The sequence below is a fragment of the Megascapheus bottae genome, chromosome 5, assembly GCF_031878675.1.
Source record: "Megascapheus bottae isolate mThoBot1 chromosome 5, mThoBot2.hap1, whole genome shotgun sequence".
NCBI classification, from domain to species: Eukaryota; Metazoa; Chordata; class Mammalia; order Rodentia; family Geomyidae; genus Megascapheus; species Megascapheus bottae.
In genome coordinates this window covers 36221166-36237356 of record NC_143513.1, presented here as the reverse complement: position 1 = coordinate 36237356, position 16191 = coordinate 36221166, and the positions used below count along the sequence as shown (strand labels likewise).

The 16191-nt window shown below is 33.5% G+C and overlaps 1 protein-coding gene across 3 annotated transcripts in view; it reads left to right on the top strand.

Annotated features, from left to right (window-relative positions):
• Cd36 (CD36 molecule (CD36 blood group)) overlaps positions 1 to 15625 on the top strand; it is a 53486-nt gene extending 37861 nt beyond the window's left edge. For all 3 annotated transcript variants that reach the window (XM_090332904.1, XM_090332901.1, XM_090332900.1), the window contains exons 7-15: positions 921 to 1012; positions 2812 to 2858; positions 7117 to 7186; positions 9028 to 9215; positions 10303 to 10421; positions 11421 to 11494; positions 12355 to 12409; positions 13179 to 13343; positions 14903 to 15625. In XM_090332904.1, the coding sequence (XP_090189030.1) occupies positions 921 to 1012; positions 2812 to 2858; positions 7117 to 7186; positions 9028 to 9215; positions 10303 to 10421; positions 11421 to 11494; positions 12355 to 12409; positions 13179 to 13343 (810 nt within the window). In that variant the 3' untranslated portion in view covers positions 14903 to 15625. The remainder of the gene's footprint in view (positions 1 to 920; positions 1013 to 2811; positions 2859 to 7116; positions 7187 to 9027; positions 9216 to 10302; positions 10422 to 11420; positions 11495 to 12354; positions 12410 to 13178; positions 13344 to 14902) is intronic.
• Positions 15626 to 16191: the final 566 nt, after the last annotated feature.

Below are 16191 nucleotides of genomic sequence, written 5' to 3'. Positions count from 1 at the left end.
TAAAAATGTAAGATTTTACTCATGACTAAATATACAATTTGTCTAAAATTAGCTTGCAAGTCTGTACATCTCGAAATGATATTTTTGATGATTTTTCTCTTCCCTCAAAGGCAAGTTCAGTGCTGTATCTTCTGTCTAAAATGTCTTCATGTTACTATCCTTCTTTCTCTAGTTCTCATAAATTTGTTTTACTTTCCATTAGGAAGTTAGCCTGAATTTACACATGAAATTGTCAGTGAGGTTTATTTTAATGAGGTTTATAGTTAATAGTTCAACATAAATGCCCCACATATATTATGCTTTGGCAATGGAGATAGAGAGGTTATATACTTCAGGATCTACTTAGTTGTAGTTTACTGTTTTAATGAGCTGACTTTACTAGAGTGCCACCTTATGCTTTCTCCGGACACTGTATGTGGAATATTATTTCACTTTCCTGATCTTGGTTTTACTTTTGGTTTTGTTTAGGATTGGAAGTCTACTTGGCAATTAAATGTTACCATAGAAATCATTAAGCGAACTGAAATTCAATTCTTATTTGAGATACATTACAGCTGTTTCCTTGGCTCATTCATGTTTTAATTTTGTATGGGTTGGTTTTTGTCATTGCAATGAGAAACTCTTAAAAATCATAATGTTTAGAACGCTCCTTGAAACACAATGTAGTTCTTACAGGTTTCATGCATTGTCCTTGCCTGGGCCTGAATGGTGACCCGTATGTCTTTCCTATATTGCCTCAGCATCAAGACAGATTTTATATCTGACCTTTAATAAGTTTAAACATTGTAACTAAAAATCTTATTACACTGTACACTGAGCTGTAGAAAAGAATCTTGAGTAGCTATTATCATTGATTGTATGTCAAAATTTAGAATTATGATCTGTTCAATCAATAGTTTCTTCTTGTACATCTCTTTTAGTACAACAATACTGTCGATGGAGTTTATAAAGTTTTCAATGGGAAGGATAACATAAACAAAGTTGCTATCATTGACACGTACAAAGGGAAAAGGTAAGTATCTTAGTAGAGTGTGTTTGTGTGTGCTGTGTATGCTTCATTAACTGTAGGACAGGAGTGATATTGTTTTTAAACTGACACTGGTATCAATCCTTACAATATATCTGGCTAAGGTATCATCCCTGGGGATAATTTACCTGACAAGATCTCCCCCTTGTTTATTTTCACCAGTGCAAAATTCATGCTGCTGTATTTCAGTACTGCTCAGGGCTTGGCTGCCTTTCATGCACGATCTCTTAACATTTTTAAAGAAATAGGAAGAGACTCTTCTTCTGTATAGCCTGTCCAGAATTATAGTGCACTTATATAGTGGAATAATCACAAATAAATTAAATGAAAAATCAATATACCTAATAGGTAGAAACACTTTATTTAGTGCCATTTCTAAGTGACCATTTCTAAGTTCATCAATAAAAGCAGGGGCTTAATGTGTTACCCCTGCAAACAGTCTTCAAATAGTCTCCATATTGATAAATTCAAGTTTGTAACCTTTGTAAATGCAAAAAATGGAATTAGTATTCAAGTGCAGTTCTAGAATTTACATATTAAAAGCAAAATAGGTCACTTTTGAAAAAGAAAAAGGACAAAGCAGCGTCATGAAGACATTTCACTTCTCCTAGCTTCTGACAGCCTGTCTCAAAGATTAATAGTTTTTCTTATTTTAAAAAATGAAAGAACCACCATACGTATCAGGGAGAAAGTGTTCTTTCCTTCTCTTGAAGCAAAAATAAAGTCAATAAAACAGGAAGAAATTAAATGAATTCTTGAGAGTTTTTATCTAGTAATAACAGCCAGAGTTAAACATTTACTAGCATAGAATTCGAACTCATGGGGAAGTTAAGTAGAGGAAAACAAATATTTTTAAGTGTTTATTGAAATCAACCTCAAAGTTCCATGCTAAATAACACATATTTGGCTTATTTCAGTATTATAATATAGAGAGGTGTAGAAAAGTGTTAAGTACTTCCAGAGCAAGAATTATACATTACTTTGAAGTTAGTATAACTTTTGTCTTTTTTGTCTTCTTGACAAAACAAAGCATGATTAATGGCCTATTATTTCAAAAAGCAAGCAACAGATCGCGTTTATGTTTTACTGCATAATATGTCAGGAGTAGAAAAATCTAGCATTTCCATTACCAAAAAATGGCTGAGGATGCAGGCAAGTTATTATTGCCATCATATTTTAATCACTCTTTGATATATGTAAATATTTAAACTTATACAAGTATAAAAGCAAAAGCTAACAAACTTCATCTAACTTTAAAAATCATCCAATACAATAGTTAAAATGGGGAAATTAAATAGACTATTTACATGTTTCAAATTGTAGAGATTTGAAAATTCGCTTCTGTTTTTTTCTATTTTTCTAGCATATATTGAATTTACACCAATAATCCACTGAATAATTTTCTACTGTTCCTTGTGTACACTTAACATTCTCCCAAATAATTGTTTCACTCATTGAACAAAAACAATCTCGAGGTAGAAGTCTGTGTTTTTAATAAATATATTGCAATATTCTCTGAAAATTCTGTCTTTTTCATGCTTTTTCAGGCTAACTTACAAATTTGGCAGACATTATTCAGTGATCTGTCCATATAAATACCACCATATACTTAAATTATTTCTATAAGATTAAAGTTTCAAACAAATGAACATTAGAATATTTTCTTAAACAGCATTTGCCACATGAAATCTTTGTTAGCAGAAGTATACTGAATCAAAATAACAAAAGCAATGTAAAGTATTCCTGAAATTAGAATATTTACACATCTGTCTTTTATTCCTAAGGAATCTCTCCTATTGGCCAAGTTATTGTGACATGATTAATGGCACAGGTAAGAAGATTTTAAGTATTCCTCACAACCATACCTTACCTTCTCCCATTACATTCTGAAGGCTCAATATGTGTTTGCCTGTCTTTGTAGCCCCACACAATAATTCAATTTCTGTTCTCCTACACGCTTAGTAAGTAGGTTCTCAAGATGTGTGGATTAAGGGAAAAAGGGTAGATGACTGAAACAAAGAGCAGGAGAATTCAGTCAGGAGTCCAATATATATTGTCCAAAATTAAGAAGATAAGGAAAGTGATACATAGGGGAGGGAGGACAGGTGAAAATGTTGGAAGGAGTGGCATTGATCCAGGTGCACTGTATCATAAACTGCTTTGCTAACTTGCTACTCCTTTGTACAGTTGCTTAAAGATACAGATAAAAAGAATAAGAGGTCCACAAGTTTTAAAATGAAATAGATACCATGAAAGAGTTCACAAAAAATAACAAGCTTACATGGTTAAGTTTCTACTAACCTCATATGCTATGTGTGGGTGTGAGAATTCTGCATAAGAACTGAAGAAAAAAAGAACCAAAGCTCTAATTTAATGTGTTGTTTAACCTGACCTATAGTTGTCCTTGAAGAAAAATACGCATTTATTAACAAAAGAACTAAGATTTTGGAGAGCAATGGCAATCAAATAATATAAAATAATTAAAATTCAAGTGTAAGCATTCAAGGACTAGGATACACAAACATAACATTTATAATGTAAGAGAGAAAATATCTTACAGGAAAATATTACAATAAAAATACAAAAAGTTAAATGGAAATGAAACTGGGGTGTTTACTTTTCCACAATTTTGACTGAGTCTCTAATTATTATTTAATTGAATCACTTTTTCTTTTTTGGAATTTGAGCAAGGTTTTCATGTGTTTTGTTTTTTAAGTTAATTTACTTTATTGTTATTATAAAGGTTATATAAAGAGGGATTACAATTATGTGAGTCAGGTAATGAGTACATTTCCTTTCATAGAGTCTTCTGTTCTCTCACTGTCTCCTAGCCCCCGCATCCTGTATTGCTTTTTTTTTTTTCTTTTTTTGGTCATGGAGCTTGAACTCTAGGCCTGGGCTCTGTCCCTGAGCACATCAGCTCAAAGCTACTGCCCTACTCCTGGGCCTGGATGTTGTCCCTGAACTCTTCAGCTCAAGGCTACCGCTCTACCCCCTGAGCCGCAGTGCCAGTTCTGGTTTACTAGTGGTTAATTGGAGATAAGACTCTCACGGACTTTTGTGCCCCGGCTGGCTTTGAACCTCGATCATCGGATCTCAGCCTCTTGAGAAGCTAGAATTGCAGGCATGAGCCACCGCACCTGGCTCCTGTATTTCTTTTTTTTTGGGGGGGGGATTTGTTATAACCTTTTTTTTTTCTTTTTTGTTTTTTATTGTAGTTAGTAAAAGGGTTACATGATATTTGCCAGATCCTGTATTTCTTTTTAAGGAAAAAATGACTGGATTGGCCTTGTAAGATTTTGAGCAACAGGAATAATGCATTTCTGCCTATAATTTTTCAAGTATCTCATACTTCTCTTAGTATTTACTTAAGCATTATACTTAATTCTTACAGACAGCAGTACAATCTGCTGTTCCCAAGTATGAAAGAATCAATTGTGTATTTAAGAGAAAAATGGTTATACAATCTAAATTTAGCCAAAGGACCCACAGGCTGGGGGATGCATTAGTAAATAGATAGATAGATAGATAGATAGATAGATAGATAGATAGATAGATAGATAGATAGATAGAGATAGATAGATAGATAGATAGAGATAGATATGTAAACACTGGGCATGAATTTGTAAAGGTGAATGTATTATTAATACTGTGTCAAAATTGAACTACATAACTGGAGGGTAGAAATGGGGAGAGTGAAATCAGGAGGCAGAGCAATGAAAAGGGTGACATTGATGAAAATGCACTGTTCTCACAGCCTGACTTGTGGAATTGGAACTCTGTACTACTACATTGCAATCATTGTTTTTTAAAAAATCTTTATGTAGTTTTACAATGGGGTTATCATTTAACTGAGAAGTTTTTAATAATCATTTTTTGGTATAAACATACAAGTAAAAAGAAAGAAGAGCAAAAGTGTGTTGAATTGGGCAGGACAAGACTCTGAGAAACACTCTTGGTTTTAGGACTAGACAGATAATTGGAGAAGACATCAAAAGGAAATACTAGTATAATTTAGAATCATTTTTCTGAGGGAAAAGCATCTCTGATAATATTACTTCTTTTTGTCTTTGCCCATATAAATTTCTGAGTATAATTCTGACATACATTAATTGATGGTTCAGATAATGGTTGTTAAAGACTAAATCTTTTATTTGAGTTGGTAAGATTCTGGAAAGGCATTTGTAGGCAATTTCCAAACAGGACCCAATATGGTAGATAGAAAATAAATTTTAATATTCAGTCATCCAAGCAGTGAGTAAAAGATTACTATATGTTTATTAAACTTGTCATTTAAAATATGATGTAAAAATCAACATTAATAAATTCTTAAAAAAGGGGCTGTGAGTTTTGCCTAGTGGTTGAGTGCTTGCCTAGCATGCACAAAGACCCAGGTTCAATTCTTTGGAACCACATACATAGAAAAAAGCCGGAAGTGGCGCTGAGGCTCAAGTGGTAGAGCTCTAGCCTTGAGAAAGTCCAAGGACAGTGCTCAGGCCCTGAGCTCAAGCCCAGGGCTGGCAAAAAAAAAAAAAGATTACTATAATTTTGTTATAACTATGTACCATGATAGAGTCAATGAGAGAAACAGTACCATGAATGTACACTTGCCAGAATATATACTGATCTATATAACTGAAGGATGAGTCTTACTGTTTTAAACAAATATTTATAGGAGAAGTTCATTTTGGTTATATTTATTTGAAAAGCAAATGGAAGAATATGTAATAATTTCTTCATTTATTTAATGTATGCTCTGGAGCATAGCTATATTAGAAATCCAATCAGCTCAATAAATGCCTTTTTAAATTGATTAGATATGTTTCCAAAGCATTGGGAGGAAATTCTATTTTCTCTCTCTCTCTCTCTCTCTCTCTCTCTCTCTCTCTCTCTCTCTCTCTCTCTCTCTCTCTCTCTCTCTCTCTCTTCTTTCTTCCTTCCTCTCTTCCTTTGCCAAATAGAAGGTACATTACTTCTCTCACATTGATACCCCTTCTCATATTTTTGTCCCTATTTCCCTCCCTCACCCCTTTCCTCGTCTTGTTTTCCCCCTTCCCTTTCCTATTTCAAATAAACACATACAATATACCAGATAACAAGGTCAGATACTGTGACAGTATGAGATTAACCAAGGGGCAACAAAAAAAAAAGAGAAATAACATAGTACATTAAGAATAACAATCACACAGTATAATGCTCATATTTCCATATCCTTTCATTTAGCTTCATCCTATATGGCCTTATGTATCTAGGTTTTGAGCTATTATAATCTTCTGCTAGGAGAGTCTAAGGTTTGTACTGTTACAAATGAGGGAAACAATTGAGCCTATGTGAGTAAATTCTATTTAGTAGGAGATTTAACAAGTGGCTTTGAAAAAATTTATCATAGCCAGGCTCTCGTGGTTTACGCCTGTAATCCTAGCTACTCTGGAGGCTGAGATTTGAGAATTGTAGTTCAAAGCCAGCCCCGGGCATGGCTGTGAGACTCTTATCTCCAACCACCAGAAAACTGAAAGTAGTAGCCTTGAGCTGAGGAGCTCAGGGATAGTGCCCAAGCCTAGAGTTCAAGCCCCATGATGACAGAAAAAAAACAAAAAACAAAAAACAGAAAAAGTCACTATTAAGAACAAAGTTGATATAATCCATATTCTGAAATGAAACTTCCTATGGTAAGAGATAATCCCCTCTGTTGCTAGAGCAAGTCATGTAAAAAACATACAATGACAGCTTTCACAGAATCTGATTTTATCATTTACTTGTTAGCATGAGATCCTAGTAACCAAATACAGTCATTAGGTTCTCTAAGTGTGTCTGGGGTGACAGATATATGTTGTAGACAAAGAATGCATACTGGACTTCAACAAGGTAAAATTCATTATTTTTACTGAGTCTGCATTGAAAAAGCTTATAATATATTAGGCTGAATAAAATAAAATTGCTAGATACTTTTAAAAATAGGTAAGTAAAAAAAATAGATAAGTCATTTGCATTATAATTCTATTAGCTATGCTTGAAAGAGATTTCTAGATTTCTTTTTAGAGAATGCATATCACAGCTAATCACTTGCCACTGCCTTGATATTTGAATAGATGCAGCCTCATTTCCACCTTTTGTTGAGAAGTCTCGAATATTGCAATTCTTTTCCTCTGATATTTGCAGGTAAGACAAACTACTGATCTATCCTTAAGTCACACTTTCTGTCCCTCAAGAAATAAAGCGAAGTTCAAGAGTTCATGACCCTAATAAATATATTATTGAATAAAATAAATATATACTTAGGGATTTTTTTTGGTTGTAGGCCTGAACTTAGGCCTGGGCACGGTCTCTCAGCCTCTTTGTGCTCAAGGCTAGCAATCTACCACTTGAGCCACAGTGCCACTTCCACTTAGGATTTTTTTTGTGTTTGTATGTAAGAATAAATTCAATCATGTACTTATTAAATATTAGCAAAGTAGCCGTCTGTATATTTTAATACGTTACAGTGTAAAACATTTTCTGTACTTTTACTAATAATTTTTATGCATTTTAATAAATTATTCATGCTTTCAGTACATAAAATCTAAAAGAAATTGCCCAGTCTTTCTAAAGGTATGCATAGATGACTCACAAATATGCTCCTTAATCAATATGGAATTATATGCTTATTAACTCTTTGCAATGTAGCATTCTGTATGTTTCACCTTTCAATAATGCAAATCCTTTTCTTTGCTCTTTTGAACACCTTTTGTGCATTATGATGAACTATTTAATAAGTTATATCTTTATTATAATAAGGAAACTATGATATATTATTATTATCAATAAACTATTAATAGACTATTCATTGGTGATATGCCACTAGTGAAGCCTAGAAGATATTGCCCAGTTGTTCTAAATACATGCAAAGATGACCCAGAATTATATCCATTATTGTTTCTGACAGTATCTGTTCAAACTGATGGGATTCAGGAAGTACTGCACAAGTCCTAGAGCTGTAACCAATCTTGTTGCATCAGGCTTTGTAGACAAGCATTGTGTATATATGAACCTTTTCTTACCTATAAATTTAATGAGTAACAAGTTTGTTCCCATAGTATTTCTGAGAATTAGCAGGATATATACTGAAGTCTAGCCAGTTGGCTATGTCATGGTAAATACTATGAAAATGATGTTTTATGGGGTCACAATCCAACAACTGAATAGAATTTATTTTTCTAAGATTATGTTTGAACTATAGAGATTTTGAACTTGGTGCAAATAAATATTTATTTAAACTGTTCAAGATATAAGGGAAATTAATTTTTTTTGTGGGTCCTGGGCTTGGGCTCAGGATCTGAGCACTGTCTTTGGGTTTTCCTCAAGGCAAGGGAGCTCTACCACTTGAGCCACAGCACCACTTCCGACTTTTTTCTATGTATGTGATACCAAGGAATCGGACCCTGGTCTTTGTGCATGCTAGGTAAGCACTCTACCACCAGGCCAATCTCCTGGCCCAAGACATAGGGAAACTAAAGAAATGCTATCAAGGGCTGGGAGTTTGGCCTGGTGGTAGAGTGCTTGCCTAGCATGGACTAAGACTCAGGTTCAATTACTGAGTACCACATACATAGAAAAAGGTGGAAGTGGTGCTGAGGCTCAAGTGGTAGAGCTCTAGCCTTGAAAAAGTCCAAGGACAGTGCCCAGGCCCTGAGCAAAAGCCAGGACTGGCAAAAAAAAGAAAAAAAAAAAAGAAAAAAGAAAGAAATGCTATCGAAATTATACCTTCCATGGTAGTTTACAATCAAAATTTGTAACCAAGTATTTTTTATAGAATACATGTAGATATATTTCACACTCAGGTATTGAGTCCCGGCATATCTTTATATCTTTCTTTCATGGAATTAAACAAATCTAAATTTCTATCAAGAGTATCTGATATTTCTAAATTAAAGCAAACATATAAACTAAAAATGTAAAAGACAATGGATCTCCAGAGTGTGGTTCTGTTTCCTGGAATTAAGCTTGTTTTTATCCCTGTGTAGGTCAATCTATGCTGTATTTGGGTCTGAGGTTGACCTGAAAGGAATCCCTGTGTATAGATTTGTCCTTCCATCCAAGGCCTTTGCATCTCCAGTTCAAAACCCAGATAATCATTGCTTCTGCACGGAAACAATTGTCTCCAAAAATTGTACCTCATATGGTGTGTTAGACATTGGCAAATGCAAAGAAGGTACATATATATGTGTTCTCAGCATCATGATCCAGTATATCATGTGTATTAGTCTTCTAAAATGTAATCCTTATCCAGAATCATTTTCTACTAAACATTATAAATTAAAGCCAGGCGCGGTGGCCCACGCAGGTAATGCTAGCTTCTTGGAAGGCTGAGGACTGAGGATCTCCGCTCAAAGCCAACCCGGGCACAAAAGGACCCCAGACTCTTATCTCCAGTCAATTATTAGAAAATGGGAAGTGGGACTTGGCTCAAGGGTAGGGCGATAGCCTTGAGCTGAAGAGCTCAGGGACAGCACCCACGCCCAGGGGTAGCGTGGTATCCTTGAACTGAAGAGCAGAATAGCTCAGGGTCAGAGCCCAGGCCCAGGGTTCAAGCCCCACAACCCACAAAAAACAAACAAACAAACAAAAAAAACTATAAAGGTATTATTAGGATAAAGTTAATAAGAGTTGATGGTAGGAACTTCAAGGTTGCTTCTTTTAGCCTCTGAGTTCTCAATTATGAAATTCATGTTGCATTATTAAAAAAGATAATACCAACATTATGTTTATTTATGATTATTCTCTGTGCTTCTTGAGATATCTATGAGTTCTGTGACTTTTCCTACTTCCCTCCCCCTAAGAAATGGTAAATTAAATATATTTTTAGCATATCTCTAAGCCGAGAATGAGCACACAATATTTGGACTCTTTCTTGTTTTTATTCTTCACTGTGTTGTGGATGTGAATAAAAGGAAGGAAGGAAAAAAAATTGTTCATTAATGGATTTTCAATCCATAGACATAATATGGTTAATGCATGAATAAACATAGTCGAAACTGTTTAGCAGCTGATTTTTGCAAACAGAAAACTAACAGACCAACTCACTGCTTATGAGGGAAATGCAGAATTTTACAATTTATCTCTATGCAATAGTAACCTGATAAAATTATTTCCTATTCTAAGATCTAATCAGTGCTCCAAGACATCTATTTTCCTTAATCTTACAAAAAATACCTTTTCTTATAAGAAAGTAGTTTCTAAGAATTAAGTTCAACAAGAAAAGTGACTATTTGCAATTGACTCTGCTTTTCTGTTTTCAGGAAAACCTGTGTACATTTCACTTCCTCATTTCCTGCATGCAAGTCCTGATGTTTCAGAACCTATTGAAGGCTTACATCCAAATGAAGAAGAACACAAGACATACTTGGATGTTGAGCCTGTAAGAAAATAGATTATTTAGTTGACTTGTTTAATACTGTCCTTTAGAAGCCCAAGAAAATTTGCCAGTCACAGTTTTGAATTACTTTCTTAATAAATCACTGAAATTGAAAATAACACCGATTTCTTCCTTTAGTGAAATATAAATGGCAACAAAATCTAATTTTCCTTTTATCATAGGGAACTTAACAAGAATTTTAATGGTCTGTAAATGAGGAATACACATGATGAAATGAATAATTAGCTAGCTTACTTGTTGCTATTTTATGCTGAAATTACACTTATCTGTAGGTATTACTTCCATGAGATGTCACCACCATGCCATCAAGAATTAAAAGAGTTTATGAAATTATATGTTTCAGGCAAAATCTACTATATTAACTCTCAAAAGGACTCCAAAACACTAACAGTTTTTTAACATTTTATTTAGTTGCATAATGTCCTTTCCAAATATTAAGGGAAAGTGGGGAAGGACTTGAACTGCAGAGTTGATGGCCCAGAAAGTCTAAAACCCTGGTTAGATTCTCTTTATCACATACATAAACACAAATTAAATCCTATAGTCTTAATAGTTAGATTTCTGTAAAAAAAAAAAACAGTGAAAGGTATAGGTATAATTGCACTAGCACACAGAATTTGAATGCATGCATATTTGGTCACTCAGTTTGGGAATTAAATGTATGTTCATATTTTGTTACTGCTGCTGTTAATTTCAGGTATATTATCAAAAATTGAAATAAAGCCTGATGGTCTGTTCTGTTTGGCAAAGCAATTACATGTATATACTCACAAGTATGAATATAAGCATATATACATAGAATCTGATTTACATTCTTTTATAGGTAATAGTTAACTGGTCCAATTAAGTTTTATAATCCTTAAGTATTCCTTGTTTTTGTTTAAGTTCTAAAAACTTCCTTGTTATCACAGCAAAAGTAAATTTTGCATATTACAAAATTTCTTTTAAAATAATTTGGTAGATAATTTATTTTCCTTTCAGATAACTGGATTCACCTTACAATTTGCAAAACGACTGCAGGTGAACATATTAGTCAAACCAGCCAGAAAAATTGAGTGAGTGACTTCATGTTTTTAAAATTTTTACTGTAAAGTTGATATACAGAGGTTTTAGTTACATAAGTCAGGTAATGAGTACATTTCTTTTTGAACAGTATCACCACAGAAACAGTGGGACAAAGGGTAAACCAATTCAGCAGTGATACTCACAAGACACTACATTGAAAATAAAGTATACAATTTAGAGGGAGAGGGTCAGGAAGAGACAAACTATGAGTGAGTCACTTTAAATAATATTATCTTTATTCATATTCTTGTAAGAATGTGACTAAGCTAATGAAAGAGTATCAAATGTCAATTTCTCATAACTTAGTGATTTTCTCACTTAGAAAAATTATTGCATACAGTTTAAAATCATATCCATCGTTTATTGAAATGTATTAACCTATTTTATTTTCCTAAACATAATTTGTTGGAAAAATGTGCTTGAAAAAAGCTCATCTAATTTTCACATGAGTGAAAAGTGTGAGAAACAGCTGCATTAAAATTTGAGTAGTTTGTTGCAGAGAACAAAAATCTAGAAACTTAAATAAGCAAGAGCAATTGATTTCTGAACATCTACAATTGTATTACAAAAATGTTTATTAAATATACCCTTAAATAAACATTTTGGGGGCTGAGAGTTTGGTCTAGTGGGAAGAGTGCTTGCCTACAATGAACAAAGACCCAGATTTGAATCCTTGCTACCAAATACATAGAAAAAGCCAGAAGTGTGCTGTGGCTCAAGTTGCAGAGCACTAGGCCTTGTTAAAACCGAAGGACAGTGCTCAGGCCCTGAGCTCAAGCCCTAGGACTGGTGGAAAAAAACAAAACAAAAACAAAAACATTTTCAAATTTATTTTCATTATCTATTACAGAGCATTAAAGGGCCTGAAGAAGAATTATATTGTTCCTATACTTTGGCTTAATGAGGTTAGTATTTTAATTTATTAATACAAGTCAACAAAATAAACTTTGATGTGTCCAAATTATATGTGCACAAAATACTGGGAGTTGTATATATTTTCATTTTTCTTATGGATAATACAGCTGCAAAGTATTGGTTGTGTCTACTTGTAGACACAAATTGCATTCAAATGTTAGTTTAGTGTGTTTTTTTCCTTCTAGAAAGACAATACACTTTAACTGTTTAAAGTGTATCTATTGGATATTGTCTTGGTCATTATATGATTTCCTTGGGAAATTATGACTCACTTAAAATACTGATACTTTAAAATATTGCTTTAAATATATTTAAAATATTATTTAAAGTCAACTGTGCTTATAAGGGCCAGATTAGACTAGGTTTGGGTCAAAATCCTACTGCCTGAAAATATATTTAATGTAAATGACAGAATTTTGTATCAGAGCTAGAAAACGAGTTGTATAAACTTTCAGGAATGGAACTGTGGAATTTTGTAAATTTTTTCTGTCACTGGGTAATAACTTTAAAAAATGGTCAACTATATCAGAGATAATTTTGAAGAGCAAATGAGTCCTGTACACTGAAACGTGATATTATATTAAAGAAAATGGGTTATTACTGTATGTATTATATTCTTTCACATGAAAAGGAACTCCTATGGACTCATCTCTTAGATGCTAATGTTTGCATCAAGAATGTTCAGAGAAAAAGATAGTACTTCGTGTATTTTGTTTCATGTTTGTATCCTAATAATATTAATTATTAATTTGATTACAGACTGGTACCATTGGTGATGAGAAAGCACAAATGTTCAAAGAGCAAGTGATTGGAAAAATAAACCTACTTAGCACAGTTGAGAAGGTCTTGATGGCTATTGGACTGGTGATGTTTGTTGCTTTTATGATTTCATACTGTGTATGTAGAACACAGAAAGTTAAATAAGTAAGTACATACCAAGTATATGTATTACTCAGGATTTTACGCAATTCATTTCGTCTTATCCTTTTCAGAATTCCTTGAGATTTTAGCAGTCAGCCTTCATCATATCTATTGTGAAAGTACAGTCAACTATAAACTATAATCGGTGCAAAATCATATTTTATCAAAGTATAAATCAATCATATTAATGATTCAAAAATTAGAATAGAATTTAAGGACTTTTCACATTTATTGTCTTTAAGTAGATGTACAAAGAGGTTTCAAAATCTACCAATCGGTTTGTAAGTAAAAAGGGTCTGCACATTGACCAATGTCATCAGACCATCAGTCTCCCTAACTTTCCCAACTCCACTCATACCCCAATATTTCTTTTCTTGAGAAAGTAAGAGTTTAGTTTTGAGAAGACAGCTCAAAATTTTGTTCTGAATTATTCCTAAAATTTTTTACTAAAAAAGAAAGAAAAAAACTGAACAAGCTTCTTTAAAATATATTTGGAGAGAATGCATTTCAAATTCCGTCTTAGCATATTAATTTTATATTAAACATTTCATTACTTTACTATATTCAGTGTTCCCAATATGATGTTATGGAGGATCCAGAATATTCATATGACTACTTAAATGTTAGATTGCAAATATCATCTGCCGAACAACCAAATGCTTAGCTTAATAGTAAAGTATGACTCAGCTCCTCTCCCAGCTTTTTGATACTTAATTGGAGAAAAGAGTCTCATTGACATTGCTGCCAGTGCTGGTTTTCAACTGCAGTCCTCAGATCTTAAAGTCTTGAATACCTAGGCTTTTATCCAGATATATTAGTTTTGTTTATAGCTATAACTCTTTTTATTCTTACCCATTGTTTTTTTTTTCTTTGTCATCAGTTTCTTGATATACCAGAGATAGAAAAGGGACAGGAAATGGAGATTTCCTAAAACAATCCTATTTTTAATATTCTAAAACTTGTTTTCCCAGGAAACATTTTAAACTGAAAAAAAAGGAAATAAATATTCAGGATGGAATAAAGTATAAGAAAGTACTTTTACTGCCAGGCATAGTGGCTCAGGCCTGTAACCATAGCTACTCAGGAGGCTGAGATCTGAGGATCATGGTTCAAAGCCACTGGGCACTAAAGAACCTGAGCCTCTTATCTCCACTTAATCACTAGAAAATGGGAAATGGTGCTGTGGCTAAGTGGTAGGGTGGTAGCCTTGAACTGAAGAGCTCAGGGATAATGCCCAGGCTCAGAGTTCAAGCTCCACAATTAACAAAAAAAAAATTAAGTGTTTTTACTCATGGATCATGAAGTCTTTTTGAAAGCAGTAATACATGAACTACTGAATGAAGAGTGGAATTGGGGAGTACAGAAATGTCTTCCAGGGCAGAGTTAATTAGTTATCTTTCCTAACCTGGCTATTTACTGCTCTAGAGAGCTAGAACATGCAAATGCCCTTATATGAGATATTAGACCGCAAAAATAAAGGATTTTAGATTTACATAAATTATCTTCTTATTATTCTACTGCTTTATACTAAGTAGTATAATAAAATTCCTTCTACTTTACAGGTAGTAAATGAGTCTACACACACACATCAGCTATATCAAGACCTTCCATAATATCAAACTACAAAATGGGGATTTTATTATGCTATATTTTTATTAAAAAAACTTATCTTTTAGTTGAAGTAATGGTGGCAGTCTCTATATTTTGGTCACTAAATTAAGATGGCATTAAGATTTACACTTTCAAAAAACAACAACAAGCCAGCATATTAAAACAACAACAACAAGATTCATGCAATTTCATTGGTTTTAGTTTCTACAGTTTGACCAGGAACCAGCGGTTCCTGCTTGACTTTGGTTCCTGGATTGGTTTTCAGATAGAAACTTCAGCAGAAGAGTGGACATCAGAATAATCTTGTCCAGCTCATCAAAGGAAAAAAAAAAGACTGTCTAGTTCATCTGCATCAGGGAAACCTCCAGACTGTCATTAAGATGTATTACCTCCAAAGATTATGAAATGAAAGAATGAGAGTTCAAAGTTGAATGAGCTCACTAACCCTTACTTAATTTTTCTTTTTGTCTACAATCCTTTGTACAGCCAAAGCAGCTGTTGTAACCATTTTTTACTTCCTAACAATAGCTTATAATTTTGTCACTGATCATGTGAATAATCTGTTACACACTTTAGTTCTTCTGTTTAAAGAATTTTGTTGTTTTTGATGTGTAGCTCTTCATGGAATTCTTAGTAGAATTCAGTGTTTTCTTTTTTTTTCTTTCCTTCTCAGTTGCAACTTAAACCTGGCAACCTCAGAATGCTGTTCTAGTATTAAGAGATGTACAGGATAATAAAGAAATTATTATATGGAATATTATAAAGAGTACAATGTGTATTAAAAGTTATTGGTTATTAAAATTCTTGTCTTCACAGTCACTTCAGAAGGACTGGTGGCAACCATTAAAAGATGCTCTTCATTAAATTCCAGTCCTTTTGTCTACTTCCTATTTTGTTATGAAATATCTACCTATTTTCTGTAGCTGTATTCTTATTGTATTTTATTGTTGGGTTTATGTTACATTTGTAAGGTAATGGGTACATAACTTTTTGAACATTGATACCCCTTCCCACTCTGTTTATTTCCTACTCTATGGCTGTATTTTTGAAGCCATATTTCTTTCTCAATTCAATTTTCATTTAAGTCATCATCTCTGAGTTATACCTGAGTCTGGAGGGTCCATGCATGAATACAAGAACCCAGTTGAATTCCCTCCTTCCAACACACTTATCTCCCCTCTTTTTCTTTTTCTCTTTTTCTTTTTTTTGGGGGGGGGGTGTTATGGGATTTGAACTCTGG